The 16,447-nt window shown below is 45.8% G+C and overlaps 1 protein-coding gene and 3 non-coding genes across 4 annotated transcripts in view; 3 read left to right on the forward strand and 1 right to left on the reverse strand.

Moving 5' to 3' along the window:
* Window positions 1-6,238: 6,238 nt before the first annotated feature.
* On the forward strand, window positions 6,239-6,354 carry LOC127212083 (U5 spliceosomal RNA). Its single transcript, XR_007833468.1, has one exon. It is a non-coding gene; the product is annotated as a U5 spliceosomal RNA (small nuclear RNA).
* A 2,733-nt stretch (window positions 6,355-9,087) lies between these two features.
* Window positions 9,088-9,203, forward strand: LOC127212152 (U5 spliceosomal RNA). The gene has a single exon (XR_007833524.1). It is a non-coding gene; the product is annotated as a U5 spliceosomal RNA (small nuclear RNA).
* Window positions 9,204-12,309: 3,106 nt separating this feature from the next.
* Window positions 12,310-12,425, forward strand: LOC127212094 (U5 spliceosomal RNA). The gene has a single exon (XR_007833479.1). It is a non-coding gene; the product is annotated as a U5 spliceosomal RNA (small nuclear RNA).
* A 2,100-nt stretch (window positions 12,426-14,525) lies between these two features.
* Window positions 14,526-16,447, reverse strand: part of Armh1 (armadillo like helical domain containing 1) — a 24,858-nt gene continuing 22,936 nt past the window's right edge. Inside the window, exons 8-11 of the mRNA XM_051171321.1 lie at window positions 15,359-15,488; window positions 15,180-15,257; window positions 14,821-14,902; window positions 14,526-14,709 (exon numbers count right to left, since the gene is read on the reverse strand). Of these exons, the coding sequence (XP_051027278.1) occupies window positions 14,591-14,709; window positions 14,821-14,902; window positions 15,180-15,257; window positions 15,359-15,488 (409 nt within the window). The 3' untranslated portion in view covers window positions 14,526-14,590. The remainder of the gene's footprint in view (window positions 14,710-14,820; window positions 14,903-15,179; window positions 15,258-15,358; window positions 15,489-16,447) is intronic.

The following is a 16,447-nucleotide window of genomic DNA, read 5'->3' on the forward strand; positions in this document are numbered from 1 at the left end:
TAGTTCTGAGTGTCTGTCACATGCTAGTGCTAGGCATAGTGCTAGATTGGAATAGTGGAATGAACACGAGGAATAATTCCTGTCCTAGAGACAATGTTTCTATTAAGACCACCATGGGCCGGGCAGTGGTGGCATAAGCCTTTAATCCCAGCACTCAGAAGGCAGAGACAGGAGGATCTTTCTGAGTTTGAGAACAGCATGGTCTACAGAATCAGTTCCAGAATAGCCAGGGCTACACAGAGAAGCCCTGTCTCAAAAAAAAAATAAAAAACAAAACAAAACCAAAAAGAACAGGAGGAAAAGCCTGACTGAGAGACTTTTAAGTATCCTAGACCATCCTCTAACTCACTGGGTAGCCAAGAGTGACCGTTTGTTTGTTTGTTTGTCTTTTATTTATGAATTTATGTATTTATTTGGTTTTTCCACACAGGGTTTCTCTGTGTGGCCTTGGCTGTCCTGTACTTGCTTTTGTAGACCAAGCTGGCCTCAAACACAGAGAGATCCACCTGCCTCTGCCTCCCAGGTGCTGGGAGGCAAACATTTCTAAGTTCAATTCCAGGGGATCTGAGACACCCTTTTCTGACCTCTGATGGCACCAGGCATGCATGTAATTCACAGACATATGTTGGGGGATATTTTTTTTCATGTGCATTGGTGTGAGGGTGTCAGATCTTGGAGCTACAGACACTTGTGAGCTGCCATGTGGGCGCTGGGAATTGAACCTGGGCCCTTTGGAAGAGCAGACAGTGCTCTTAACCACTGAGCCATCTCTCCAGCCCCGTTGGGGGATATTTTTGTGCACTGTGTATGCAGATGCTCATTTCTGTGCCCAGAGATCTGGTTGCAGTCTCTATGTGGGCATTGTCATTATTATTGAAACATCTCCTGTCTCAATGATGTGTAAAAATTGTTCTCTATTGCTGTTGTTTATAAAATTTATTTATGCCGGGCGTGGTGGCACACGCCTTTAATCCCAGCACTCAGGAGGCAGAGGCAGGTGGATCGCTGTGAGTTCGAGGCCAGCCTGGTCTACAAAGTGAGTCCAGGATGGCCAAGGCTACACAGAGAAACCCTGTCTCAAAAAACCAAAAAAAAAAAAAAAAAAAAGAAAAGAAAAGAAAAAAAAAGATTTATTTATTTATTATGTATATAAGTGTTCTGTCTGCATGTATGCCTGCAGGCCAGAAGAGGGCATCAGATCTCATAATAGGTGGTTGTGAGCCACCGTGTGGTTGCTGGGAATTAAACTCAGGACCCCTGGAAAAGCACCCAGTGTTCTGAACCTCTGAGCCATCTCTCCAGCCCCATCCATTGTTGTTTTTAAACAAAGTCCTAAAGGTTCAATTTTACCAATAAAGACTCAAGAGCCAGATGCTGGGGTAAAAAGCCTACAAACTCAGAGAGGCAGAGAAAACACCCAGCCAACCTTCTTACTCAGCCAACATCCAAGTAGGAAAAGGCCCCTTCTCCATGCTGTCTTGAAAACCCTTCAAATTGAATGTCTCTCCTTTCTACTTCCTGTGTGTCTACCAGTCCTCTGAACTTCCTCTTATTCTCTATGGGTTTTTTTTCTATGTTTGCTCCCTGTCAACTGATTGCTTGTTCTGTCTCTTGATCTATGGCTGACTTTATTTAATCCTACTTACAGAAAGCTCTTGGATTAAAAGTGTGTGCTAGGGCTGAGCCACACCACAACTAGAAACAGGTTTTTTTTTTTTTTAGTTCACAATCTTAGGGGTGGGGGGAGGGGGTCACAGTGTGATCAAATGTCCTACAACATTTCCCCCTTTTTGTCTAAATAAAAGACCATCCTCTAACAGCAATAAAGTATATACCATCTGGTGAGAGTTACATTCACAATGTTCCGTCCATCAGTATCTGGCAACTTTAGAGAAAGTACTCTATTATCTGCCCTATCTTGGTGAGTCCAAATCTCTGCACCTAAGTTGCTTGTTTCTAACTATTTACTAACTGTTCAATCTAGGAAGTATATTTCTGTAATTAACTAAACTAGTACCTAACAATGCCACAAGTTTGACTATTACCTTGCATTTCTTTTTTTAAAAATAGATTTTATGCCGGGCATGGTGGCGCATACCTTTAATCCCAGCACTTGGGAGGCAGAGGCAGGCGGATCGCTGTGAGTTCGAGGCCAGCCTGGTCTACAAAGTGAGTCCAGGATGGCCAAGGCTACACAGAGAAACCCTGTCTCGAAAAAAAAAAATAGATTTTATTTATTACTATGAATACAGTGCTCTGCTGCATGTACACCTGCCCTCCAGAAGAGGGCATCAGATCTCATTATAGATGGCTGTGAGCCACCACGTCGTTGCTGGGAATTGAACTTAGGACCTCTGGAAGAGTAGCCAGTGCTCTTAACTTCTGAGCCATCTCTCCAGCCCCACCTTGCATTTCTTAATTGTTCTTTTTTTTTTTTTTTTTTTTTTTTTTTTTTGGTTTTTTCAGACAGGGTTTCACTGTGTAGCCTTGACTGTCCTGCACGCGCTTTGTAGCCAAGGCTACCCAGAGAAACTCTGTCTAGAAAAAAAAAAAAAAAAAAAAAACAAGAAAAAAAAAAGAGAGAATAGATTCAATAATCTACTCTCCCCCTATTATTCCTATATTATTTCCATCTTGCCCCCATCCTCTTTTAATAAAAAAAAATTTTTAACTCTAACACAGTAAAACTATTTATAATAATGAACCCCTGCAGGGAGTGGTGGTGCACACCTTTAATCTCAGCACTCAGGAGGCAGAGGCAGGTGGATCTCTGTGAGTTTGAGGCCAGCCTGGTCTACAAAGTGAGTCCAGGACAGCCAAGGCTACGCAGAAAAACTCTGTCTCAAAAAACAAAACACAACAAACAAGCTAACAAAAAAACCCAGAAACTCAATCCTAAGACTTCCAAGTACAACCAAGCTGGACATTGTAGAAAGCTTGGCAGAAACGGCTTCTTTTTCCTCCCCTAATCCCACCCCCACGACACGGTTTCTCTGTGTAGCCTTGGCTGTCCTGGACTCACTTTGTAGAACAGGCTGGCCTCGAACTCACAGTAATCCACCTGCCTCTGCCTCTCGAGTGCTGGGATTAAAGAAGTGCACCACCACGCCCACCCAGGATTAATTATTTTTAAATTCAAAGTGTTAAGATGTTTCTGTCAGTCCCTTATGATTTATTTATTTTATGTATATGAGTGTTCTATCTGCACGTACACCTGCATGCCAGAAGAGGGCATCAGATCCTAGTATAGATGGTTGTGGGCCATCATGTGGTTACTGGGAATTGAACTCAGCACCTCTGGAAGAGCAGACAGTGCTCTTAACCACTCTCCAGTCTGTCAGTCCTTTATGAACTCAGCAATTCGAATGCTCTGAGGCAGAGTTGAGAAAGAGCTGAGCTCTCTCCACTCCTTGCAACAGTGAGCAAGACCAGCAGCACCTCCAAGCTTTACAGCAAGGGCAGCCTTGAATCGTAACCTTGGTTTTATCTAGTGTCTTCCCTCTTGGTGACTCCTGGCACCCAGGCCACACCAGGCTAGACTACAGGCTTGCCCACCTTGAGCCTGTAAGAGTCAGAATCCCAGCCGGGAGGTGGTGGCACAGGCCTTTAATCCCAGCACTCAGGAGGCAGAGGCAGTTGGATCGCTGTGAGTTCGAGACCAGCCTCGTCTACAGAGTGAGTCCAGGACGGCCAAGGCTACACAGGGAAACCCTGTCTTCAAAAACCAAAAACCAAAATAAATAAATACATAAAAGAGTCAAAATCCCACTTTGTCCTCCAGAAGTGAACGCTGGCTCTGTCCCCTGAACGCCCCATCATTCTAGGCTGGCTTGGTGATAGACACCTTTAATCCCAGCAGGAGGCCACAGGGGCAGGGGGATCACTGGGTTCCAGGCCGGCCTGGACTGCAGGACAACCAGGCCTACATATGGAGACTCTGTCAAAGGAGGAAAAAAAAAAAAAAAAGAAAGAAAGAAGAGGAGGAGGAACAAAGATCCCCGCCCTTTTGCTCCTGCCTCTCCTGGGTCCCCTGCTCACGGTGCCGAGGTTACTCGGTCTCCCCTGGGAGAGCTCACCTGGAGTGTAGTTTCTCCTCAGCTTTCCTTCTCTTCAGTAAGCCGTACAGCAAGTAGCTCTCTGCAGTCACCACCTTGCCCCTCTGGATCCTCAGTGCGTGGTCCGTGTCAGTAAACCTTCCATCAGTGGCTCAGCACACGGTCCTGTGTCTTAGAGCAAGCACCGCCAGTTCTCAGTACCTCTTTGTAAAATGAATGTTCTGGGATAATTGGTACCAAGGTTTGATACTCATTTTTTTTTTAACATTTTATTTAATTTTTAAAATTTATGTGAGTTGGTGTGAGGGTGTCAGATCTTAGAATTACAGACAGTTGTGAGCTGCCATGTGGTTGCTGGGAATTGAACCCTGGTCCTTTGGAAGAGCAGGCAGTGCTCTTAACCACTGAGCCATCTCTCCAGCCCTTGATACTCATTTTTATATTTATTTCCTGCTGCTGGGATGGAACCCAGAGCGTGTCCCCCCGCCCCCCGCTCCTGCTCCCTGCCCCTGCTTGCCAGGCAAGCCCCACCCCTGTCTATTTTATTTTTAATGAATTAAGAGAAGTTTTTTTTTTTTTTTTTTGGTTTTTCAAGACAGGGTTACTCTGTGTAGCCTTGACTGTCCTGGACTCACTTTGTAGACCAGGCTGGCCTCGAACTCACAGCGATCGCCTGCCTCTGCCTCCCTAGTGCTGGGATTAAAGGCGTGCGCCACCACGCCCGGCCTTAGGCAAGGAGAATTGTGTTCAACTTCCCAGGTCCACTTGGCTACATACTTAGTTCAAGGCCAGCCTAGGGGACAGGGTGAGACACCATCTCAAACTTTTTTTTTTTTTTCCTGAGACAGGGTTTCTCTGTGTAGCCTTGGCTGTCCTGGACTCACTCTGTAGACCAGGCTGGCCTCGAACTCACAGCGATCCACCTGCCTCTGCCTTCCGAGTGCTGGGATTAAAAGCATGCGCCACCATGGCCGGGTTTTTTTTTTTTTTTAAATTTATTTATTAATAATTTAGAGGGCTGGAGAGATGGCTCAGTGGTTAAGAGCGCCACTTGCTCTTCCAAAGGTCCTGAGTTCAATTCCCAGCAACCACATGGTGGCTCACAACCATCTGTAATGCAACATGATGCCCTCTTCTGCCCTGCGGATGTGCATGCAGGAAGAAAGCTGGATACATAATAAGAAATAAATAAATCTTTTTTTTTTTTTTTTTTTTTGGTTTTTTGAGACAGGGTCTCTGTGTAGCCTTGGCCATCCTGGACTCACTTTGTAGCCCAGGCTGGCCTCGAACTCACAGCGATCCGCCTGCCTCTGCCTCCCGAGTGCTGGGATTAAAGGCATGCGCCACCACGCCCGGCTCGAAATAAATAAATCTTAAAAAAATAAAATAATAAAATAATTTATACAGTATTCTGCCCACATGTATGCCTACCACACCACAAGAAGGCACCAGATCTCATTACAGATGGTTGTGAGCCACCATATGGTTGCTGGGAATTGAATTTGGGACCTTTGGAAGAGCAGACGGTGCTCTTAACCTCTGAGCCATCTCTCCAGCCCACCTCAAACTTTCAAAAGCAAAATCAAACTATCACATCCCCTAAAAAGAAAAAAAGAGAATGAATTGGTTTCGTTTCGTTTGTTTGTTTTTGTTTTGTTTTTGTAGACAGAGTTTCTCTTGTAGTCCTGGCTGTCTGTCCTGGACTCGCTTTGTAGACCAGGCTGGCCTCGAACTCACAGAGGTCCTCGGCCTCTGCCTCCCGAGTGCTAGGATTAAAGGCGTGCACCACCAAGCCCAGTAAGAGAATGAATTTTTACATAGTCTAAATTATAAAACCAGATTTTTGTTGTTGGACCAAGTGTTTACAGTCCCGTGAATCTGGCTTCTGCACTGCCCCCTGGCGGCAGCCCAGCATCTACTACGGGAAAATGAAATGGCACCTATTTCGGGGGCTGCAGCGTTATTTACATACCCACAATGCATTGCACACAGGTTAGTGAGTAAATTTAAATATATAATTCTTTTGGGGTTTTTTTTCTCGTTTTATTTTTTTCATAGTGACGTGGATTTTAGAAACGTGCGTGAGAGGACAGCAGGAATCACTATTTATTTTGTGTAACTAGCTCCCATCACTACTGTAGGAGTTCTAGTCGGCCAAGAATGCTGGGCAGAGAACTTGGTGTATACTCTGGTTTCTCTTCAGATCGTATAAATCTTTCGCCTTTTACTAAAGATTTCCGTGGAGAGAAACAACTCTGAGTCTTAAGCCAATTTTTTGAGGCCCTGCCTGTGCGGGGCTGTTATTACCAGTTTAAAAAATAGAACAAATCTCATTATGGTTGGCTGTAAGCCACCATGTGAATGCTGGGAATCGAGCCTCTGGAAGAGCACATTACTCCCTAACCCGTCTCATCTGCCCCATCTTTGGTATTTTGGTTTTTTTTGCTTTTTTGATACAGGGTTTCTCTGTGTATCCCTGGCTGTCTTGAACTCGCTTTGTAAACCAGGCTGGCCTCGAAGTTACAGTGATCCACCTGTCTCTGTCTACTGAGTGCTGGGATTAAAGGCAAGCGCCATGGCCGGCAATCTTTGGTGTTTTTGGAAACACAGCTTTTTCACGTTGTTTCCCTTGGCTCCCTGGCTGTCTTGAACTTTTCTCAGTTTCTGTTACCTTGCATGTCTTGGCTCTGTTAGAGCAGGCTGTCTTTAAACTCCTGTCTCAGTACCCCCACTGAGCTGGGATTAAAGGAATAGACTCTCCCCCCCCCCCCCACGCCCATTTGAGTTAGGACCTGCAACTGCACTCTGTACGTTCTCGGCTTGCCCTCACCTCTAGCAGGGAATGGCATCTGCCTCTTGATCCTGTGTACCTCTCTAGTTCTGGAATGACAGGCTTTACCGCAGACAGCCAGGTTTTAGGTGCAGAATGCTTTGTGTTTTGTTTTGTTTTGTTTTTGTGACAGGGTCTCACTCTATCCTGGAACTTGTTATGCAGACCAGGCTGGCTTGCCTCCGCCACACAAATGCTGGGTTTAAATGAGTGTGCCACTATGTGCACATACGGTTTCTACTAAATTATTAGTTCTGGATTACTTTGGTAAAAACTACAAAGCCAGGATTGGTGTGGTTGGTCATTCTTGTATTCTCATTAATAAGAACCCATACCTAGCATGGCTTGGCTGACCAAGAACCAGAGACTTAGGGTAAAACTAAGAGAAAGAGGAGGAGGAAGAGAAGAAACACACTCCAGGGGCTACAGAGATGTCTAAGAAATTAAAACATGTTGAGCTAGGCATGGTGGCGCATGCCTTTAATCCCAGGACGCTGGAGGCAGAAGCAGGTGGATCACTGAGAGTTCGAGGCCAGCCTGGTCTACAAAGCGAGTCCGGGACAGCCAAGGCTACACAGAGAAATCCTGTCTTGAAAAAACAAACCAACAAACAAAAAACAAAAAAGAGGTTTCTTAAACCAGGTGGCGGCGGCAACGCCTTTAATCCCAGCATTTGGGAGGCAGAGGCAGGTGGATCGCTGTGAGTTCGAGGCCAGCCTGATCTACAAAGTGAGTCCAGGATGGCCAAGGCTACACAGAGAAACCCTGTCTCGAAAAACCAAAAAAAATAAAAAAATTAAAAATTATTTATTTAATGTAGATGAATGCTCTATCTGTGTGTACCTGCAGGCCAGAAGAGGGCATCAGATCTCATTATAGGTGGTTGTGAGCCACCATGTGGTTGCTGGGAATTGAACTCAGGACCTCTGGAAGAGCAGACAGTGCTTTCAACCGCTGAGCCATCTCTCCAGCCCCTATTTTAGTTAGTTAAAAAAAGAAAAAAAGATTTATCTATGTGCATTGGTCTTTTGCCTGTATCTATGTCTCTGTGAGGATGTCGGATCCTTTGGAACTGGAGTTACAAATAATTGTGAGCTGCCATGTGGGTGCTGGGTATTGAACCTGGGACCTCTGAAAGAGTAGCCAGTGCTCTTAACCACTGAGGCATCTCTCCAGCCCATCTTCCCCCCCAACCCAGATTTATTATGTATACAGTGCCTTGTCTGCATGTACACCTGCATGTGTCAGATCACATCATAGATGGTTGTGAGCCACTATGTGGGTGCTGGGAATTGAACTCAGGACCTCTAGAAGAGCAATCAGTGCTCTTAACCTCTGAGCCATCTCTCCAGCCCCCCACCCCACCCCTTCTATCATCTATCTATCTATCTATCTATCTATCTATCTATCTATCTATCTATCTATCTATCTATGTATCTATCTATCTAATCTACCTACTCTATCTATTTGGAGACAGGGTCTATGTAATCCTAGCTGGTTGTAGAACACACTGGCCTGAAGCCTGAGAGCTATGCTTGCCTTTGCCTCTAAGTGTTGGGATTAAATGTATTTGGATCATATCCATTCACCACTGTCTTCCTCCAACTTACTTCACCCCCAACTCCCTACCACCTCATGTCTTGTTAGTAAGCAACTTCCTGACTCTAACCACAGCTGCCCAAACGGGCATGAGTGCGGAGTCATTCTGGAGCGGGAACCAATTACCACAGGCTCCCGTCCTTAGTAGCCCATCAACTGCATTAGCGCCTCCGCTAAGATAAGGGTGAGGTTCCAGAGACACCCCACCCACCCCCGCCCGCCGCCACCACCACCACCACCACCACCCCACCAAAAGTCAGACTTCGTGGTTGGTTTGTATATTCCGGTAAATACGGCTTTCCACCTGCCCCCTAATGGTCGTCCAGCGGTAGCACAAGGAGAAAGGGCGGTGTGTTTCAGAAACCGGGTTTGTGACCTAGCGTCTTTTACATACCCACAATGCACTGCACACAGGCCGGCGCTTACATTTAAAAGTGTAGACTCTTCTTTCTTTTTCTTTGTGTTTTCTTAATAGTAACCAGGCTTTAGAGACGTATGGTGAGATGAAACCAGAAATCACTAATGCTTACTTTGCGTAGTTAGTTCCCATCGGTAATGTAGGAGTTACCGTCACCCGAGGACGGTGGACAGAGCCTCTCTTGCATACTCTGGTTTCTCTTCAGATCGTATAAATCTTTCGCCTTTTACTAAAGATTTCCGTGGAGAGGAACAACTCTGAGTCTTAACCCAATTTTTTGAGGCCCTGCCTATGCTGGGCTACAACTACTTGTTAAAAAAACAGGAAACTACCTAGGTACTTAGAGTCTGTGTCTGCCTTCTTTTTTTTTTCCTTAAGCTTTTCATGACAGGCCCCTTTTGTGTACCCTTGTCTGTCCTGTGGTCTAGTCATTTTATTATTTTCTAAAAAGGTTTTTTCTTGGGGCGGGGGGAGTAGGCTGGAAATATGAAATGGTTGCTCTTCCAAAGGTCCTGAGTTTAATTTTATTTTTACTTTTTATGTTTTGGTTTTTCGAGACAGGGTTTCTCTGTGTAGCTTTGGCCATCCTGGACTCACTTTGTAGACCAGGCTGGCCTCGAACTCACAGCGATCCGCCTGCCTCTGCCTCCCTAGTGCTGGGATTAAAGGCGTGAGCCACCGCGCCTGGCCTGAGTTTAATTTTAATTCCCAGCAACCGCAACGGTCTATAATGAGACCTGGCAACCACTTCTGGAGCAAAGGTGCATGCAAATACTGTACACATAATAATATATATTTTTTTAATTTTTTATGTATTTATGGGTTTTTTTGTTTGTTTGTTTTTTTTTTGTTTTGTTTTTTAGGTTTTTCGAGACAGGGTTTCTATATGTAACAGTCCTGGCTTTCCTGGACTACTTCTGTAGACCTGGCTGTATCTCTGTGATTTCGAGACCAGCCTGATGTGCAAAGCAAGTCCAGGACAGCCAGGCTACACAGAGAAACCCTGTCTTGAAAAAAGTTGTATCAGGGATTTTGATTTGACCTTGCTGTCAGGGCACAAGTTGAGACAAAAAGGCCCATGACATCTTGACTCGGATGGCCAAAAAGATATCTGGTGCTGTGAAATTTACTAGTTAACATGGTGTCAATTTAGCTACCCTGAAATGGACCCAGCATACATGACAGGGCAGTCAAGACCAAGTAAGAATCTTAACAAAACAAAAGAAAACAAAAATAAAAATCAAACTATGCCAGGTAGTGGTGGCACATGCCTTTAATCTCTGCACTCAGGAGGCAGGGGAAAGTGGATCTCTGAGTTCAAGGACAGCCTGGTCTACAGAGCAAGTTCCAGGACAGCCAGGGCTAAGAAAGACCCTGTCTCTAAAAGCAAAGCAGGCTGGCATGGTGGCGCATGCCTTTAATCCCAGCACTTGGGAGGCAGAGGTAGGCGGATTGCTGTGAGTTCAAGGCAGCCTGGTCTACAAGGAGAGTCCAGGACAGCCAAGGCTACACAGAGAGACCCTGTCTCAAAAAACCAAAAACCAAAACCAAACAAACAAAAAAAGCAAAGCAAACACACCAATCAAAAAAGGAAACAAGCCGGGCGTGGTGGCGCACGCCTTTAATCCCAGCACTCGGGAGGCAGAGGCAGGCGGATCGCTGTGAGTTCGAGGCCAGCCTGGTCTACAAAGTGAGTCCAGGATGGCCAACGCTACACAGAGAAACCCTGTCTCGAAAAACCAAAAAAAAAAAAAAAAAAAAAAAAAAAAAAAAAAAAAAAAAAAAAAGGAAACAAACAAACCAAAAAACCCACTAAACCTCCCACTCCCTTTTAGAAAAGTAATTCTTGGACTGGAGAGATGCCTGAGTGGTTGAGAGCACTGACTGCTCTTCCAGAGGCCCTGAGTTCAGTTCCCAGCAACCACATGGTGTCTCACAACCATCTATAATGAGATCTGATGCCCTCTTCTGATGTACAGGTATACATTTATACACATAATAAATAAGTCTTTTTTAAAAAAGAAAAGAGGGGCTGAGGAGATGGCTCAGAGGTTAAGAGCACTGTCTGTTCTTCCGGAGGTCCTGAGTTCAATCCCCAGCAACCACATGGTGGCTCATAAACATCTCTAATATGATCTGGTGCCCTCTTCTGGCCTGCCTCTGCCTCCCGAGTGCTGGGATTAAAGGCATGTGGCACTACCACCACCGCCCTTCCAGTTTCATAAAGCTGTGGAAGGCGAGACTCTTGTCTAAATGCCTCTGTCTGTATCTGACCATTTTCCTTACCTTTTTGTAATGTTTGTCTAAATTCCTCTCTCTGTGTCTGAGTATTTTCCTTTATCTCACTTATTTTTTTTTTTTTTTCAAGACAGGGTTTCTCTGTGTAGCCTTGGCTGACCTGGACTTACTTTGTAGACCAGGCTGGCCTCCAACTCACAGCGATCCATCTGCCTCTGCCTCCCGAGTGCTAGGATTAAAGGTCTGTGCCATTATGCTGGGCCCTTTATCTCATTTATAAAACTCTCTAATTATCCTTCTAAAGGATGTATGCACTTTTCAATTTTTCTTTTTCCTTTATCTCTAAATTTTTTTTCTTAGAGTGGGTAGAGAAAGATGTTATAGCCATTAAGAATAAAGTATTTCTGTGTCTCAGCGCAAGGACCTCAGATGCTCAATACTTTGTGTTAAATGGATGTTCTAACACAGTCATCGCTGTCATTTATGTTTTATTTACTGACTAATGCAAAGGGTGGAATCCAGTGCCTCATGTATACACAAAGCCTCTTTTTAAAAAAGATTTACTTATTATTTATACAATAATCTGCCAGCATGTGTGCCTGCCACAAGAAAACACTGGATCTCATTACAGATGGTTATGAGCCACCATGTGGTTGCTGGGAATTGAACTCAGGACCTTTGGAAGAGCAGACAGTGCTGAACCATCTCTCCAGTCCGTCCCTCCCCCCACGCCGCCTTTTTTTTTTTTTTAAGAGCATGTTCTTCTATAATGCCAATTTAAAATCAGACTGCTTAGTTGGCTAACATTCTGAAAATCTGGCGTTTGCACTGCCCCCTAGTGGTCGGCCTTCACCTTCACGCGGGATGGGTTGGGGGTAATGGTGGTGGTGGTGGAGCGAGGCGGAGCTATTTAAGGGATTTCCTTAGACCTGAGGGTGGCGACTTAGGTCATTTACATACCCACAACGCACTGCATAGAGGTCATTGCTTAATTTAAAACTAGAAACCCTTGGTTTCTGTTTTCTGTCCTGGTTTCCTTCAAAATGATACGATTTTCACAGACTTCAGTGAGAATACAGCAGAAGTATTACGCAGTTTTGAGGGGAAAGTTACCATTGGTTATGTAAGGTTTACAGTGCGGTGAGAACCCCGGGCGTCTCACAGGTGGTATACTCTGGTTTCTCTTCAGATCGCATAAATCTTTCGCCTTTTACTAAAGATTTCCGTGGAGAGAAACAACTCTGAGTCTTAACCGAATTTTTTGAGGTCTTGTAGTCACAAGGCTAATAATGGTTACAAAAACAAAGAACTCATCTTTATATGCCCACCTGAAATGTTCTGTCATGAAGGGACATAACAGAATAACCCAAAGTTGTCCTTTACTACAGTGGTCTTGGTCAGACTAGGCCAGGCAAACCCAAGCCACACCCAGCTCTCCACCAACCTAGAAAACGCCTTGACGTGTTGGTATATTCCTCTTTTGGAGCCTTACTCACTCTGGCGAATTTTCTCACTTTCCTTTAGTCTATGCTAAAAAGAGCAAAAATCCCATTTCTCTTTTGGAGCCTCACTCACTCTGGCGAATTTTCTCACTTTCCTTTAGTCTATGCTAAAAAGAGCAAAAATCCCAGCTGGGCACAGTGGTTCGTACCATTAATCCCAGCACTCAGGAGGCAGAAGCAGAGAGTCAGGGCTACAAAGAGATCTTAGTTGGGAAAACAAACAAACAAAACCAAAACATGCAGGAAAGCCGGGTAAAGAAACAATAGCACTGGGCGGTGGTGGCACACACTTTTAGTCCCAGCACTTGAGAGGCAGAGGCAGGTGGATCTCTATAAATTCTAGGCCAGCCTGGTCTACAGATTGAGTTCCAGAACAGCCAAGGCTACACAGAGCAGCCCTGTCTTGAACCCCCGTCAAAAGAAAGAAAGAAACAATAGTAAACAAACAAACAAAATAAAACAAAAAACCCCCAGCAAAATCAAAAGGCAAAATATAACCCAAACCAAAATGAGCAAAAACCCCAAGAAAACACTAAGTAATAGGAAGGCAAGAGAGCCCAAGCTAAATAAAAACTGAAACACAAAATGGAAGATAGCTAGGCCTGGTGACATAGGCCTATAACTCCAGTTGTTTGTAACTGGAGGCAGGAAGATCTAACGTTCAAAGCTATTTTGAGCTAGAGAGAAGGTTCAAGGCCAGCCTGGGTAACTTAGGAAGACATCGTCTCAAGCCAGGCATGGTGGCGCATGCCTGTAATACCAGCACTTGGGAGGCAGAGGTAGGTGGATGGCTGTGAGTTTGAGACCAGCCTCGTCTACAAAGTGAGTCCAGGACAGCCAAAGGCAACACAGAGAAACCCTGTCTTGCAGGGGTGGGGGGGGGGGGGAAGATAATGCCTAAAAAAAAAAAAAAATAGCAACAGACCTGGGGCTACAGTTCAGTGATACAGCATTTACATAGCACTGGCGAGATCCTAGGCTCCTGCCTCAGTACCACAAGGCAGAGCCTGAAAGTGACTGGGAGGAGGGCAGACACGCTCGGGAGGCAGCCAGCAGACGGTGGAGCGATGGACACTCAGAAGAGACTTCACAGAACACTTTGGTACTGACTTACAGGCAAGAAGAGTGACCATCAGTATGAACAGGGGATGCTGGAAAGTAACGGTCTGTCTGGAGATAGGAGGAGTTGAGGAACAGAAGCCAAGGGGGAGAAGTGGGCATGTGGGATGGGTGAGAGCAGTGCTTCACACGGGCTGCTCACCGCTATGGAAAACAGAGATTTACAATTTTATTCTTCTGAGTATCAACATTGGGCTGGAGAGATGGCTCGGTGGTTAAAGAGCACTGCCTGCTCTTCCAAAGGACCTGGGTTTGATTCCCAGCACCCACATGGCAGCTCACAACTGTCTGTGACTCCCAAGATCTGACACCCTCACACCAATGCACATACATTAAAATTAAATAAAATATATATATATAAAAAGAATATCAACATTACAGTAATGAAGTAGCAATGAAAATAATTTTCTGATTTGAGGTTACCGCAAAATGAGGAACTGCATTAGAGGGTGTCACAGCATTGGAAAGGTTGAGAACCACTGTTTTAGAGGACCAAGAGGCATGACTTGCATTAAGGCCTGGTACCCTTTCACAGTCTTGGCATCCCTTCCCTTGGGACCTGCTTTTTTTTTTTTTTTTAAATAAACAGGTGCCCTCACCAACCCTATTACATCAGCTCTCATGGATGTCCTTTGCGCTCATACCACACAGGACAGATGTCAAGGCTCTTTATTAGACTCATCTCTAGCATTAGTTTAACCTCTTCCCCTCTCCCAGCTTCCCACCTAGGGCCCAGCAGGCCGGCGGGCGGGCGGGCGGGCGGGCAGGCCGATAAGCAGGCTTCCATGAGGCACAGCCCTGGCCTTTCTGGTTTGCCACAGGTGCTCTGTTACTCCTTGGAGTGTGAATGAAGTGTCTCAAAGTCGGTGACATAGTCCACCTGCTTCGGATCACCAGGGCCCATGAAAAAGCTGAGGCAATTGTTGTCGCTTTCACAGAGGTGTAAGGCTGCAGGTAGCAGAGGCCAGTGTAAGCCTTAGTGCCAGGGCGGGTGGAGGTGGGAGAGTGGGGGGTTGGGGGGCTCAGCCTGGGCTCTGGGTCCCCTCATCCCCTGCTCACCTTTGGTAACATTGACTTTATTGGCTGCCAAGATGTCCGCCTGAACGCTATCTATTTTTGTGTACAAGAGCTCGGCATTGCTCTGAGGATAGAAGCAGGGGAGGCTGGCTGGACCGGAGCTGTGTGCTCGGGGAGTTGGGCTAGGGAGGAAGGGTTACTGCGAGCAGAGATGCTTAGACAGAGGGATCCTGCTTCCAGCTTATTAGCTAGGGCAGGTAAGGCACAAGACGACTGTGTGTGTGTGCGTGTGTGCATGTGTGTGTCGGGGGAGGAGTGTCCAGACAAGATTCATTCTGTGCTCGGGGGCACCATTCTGTCCTGGGCAGCTGCTGAGGCTGGCGGGAAGTGGGAGTACTTACAAGGAAGAGCTGGTAAAGTTCGTCCCCCATGGACTTGCAGACATGTTCCTCCACCAATGGGAACATTTGCACAAAGTACTGCAGCAGAGGGTGGGCCGGGTGACAGGGCAGTGTGGGTATCCACTGACTTGACTACCCATGCTCCGCAGTCGGCCACACGCCCACCCCTGCCCGCGCACCTCCAGTGTGAGGCTGGCCAGCCTCTGGCTATTGCTGTGGTCGGTGTTGCCCATGGCCGTCATCAGGCTGTGGACCACACGCATGCGCAGCATCTCTTCTGCCAGGTGCAAGTCACTGCGAGCCAGGATCCTTGTGAGGTAGGATAAAAATACAGGAAAAGCTCTGGGGACATAGAAAGGGAAAGGAGCCCCTCCCCACCCCGCCTCCCAAAAATTGGAGTCCCTCTCCAGCTGAGAAACAAGAATTCCAGCAGAGGCAGAGGCAGAGGCAGGTGGATCTCTGCGAGCTTCCTGGCCATCTTAGTCTACATAGAGAGTTCCAGAACAGCCTTGTCTACATAGACCTTATGTCACAGAGAGACCTTATCTCAAACAAAACAAAACAAAAATAGTGATCTGTGATTCTTCCTTGAGAAGCCCAAGTCTGCCTGTTTGTTGTTGTCGGTTTTGTTTTGTTTTGTTTTTTGAGATAAAGTTTCTCTGTGTAACAGCCCTGGGAGCTTGCTTTGTAGACCAGGCTGGCCCTGAACTCACAGAGCTCAGCCTACCTCTGCCTCCTAAATGCTGGGGTTAAAGGTATCTTCTTCTTCTTCTTCTTCTTCTTCTTCTTCTTCTTCTTCTTCTTATTATTATTATTATTATTATTATTATTATTATTATTATTATTTTAGATGTAGCCCTGTCTGGCTTGGAATTTGCTATGTAGACAAGGATGGTCTTGAACTCACAGAGATCCTTTCCTCCTAAGTGCATGCCCACCCTATGTCTGTCTTTTAAATTTCATATATATTTAAATTTCATATATATTTAAAAGACAGACATAGGCTCTCTAGGCACAGTGGTGCACACCTGTAATCCCAGCACTCAGGAGGCAGAGGCAGGTGGATCATTGTGAGTTCAAGGCCAGCCAGATCTACAAAGTGAATTCAGGACAGCCAAGGCTACACAGAGAGACCCTGTCTGAAACCACCACCACCACCACTGCTGCCACTGCCACCACCACCACCTCCTCCACCATCAGACTTGGCTTTCTCAAGGAGGAATTGCAGCTCACTGTTTTTTGTTGGTGGTGATGGTGGTTAGGGTTGT

Source organism: Acomys russatus, chromosome 29, assembly GCF_903995435.1.
Source record: "Acomys russatus chromosome 29, mAcoRus1.1, whole genome shotgun sequence".
Classification (NCBI taxonomy): domain Eukaryota; kingdom Metazoa; phylum Chordata; class Mammalia; order Rodentia; family Muridae; genus Acomys; species Acomys russatus.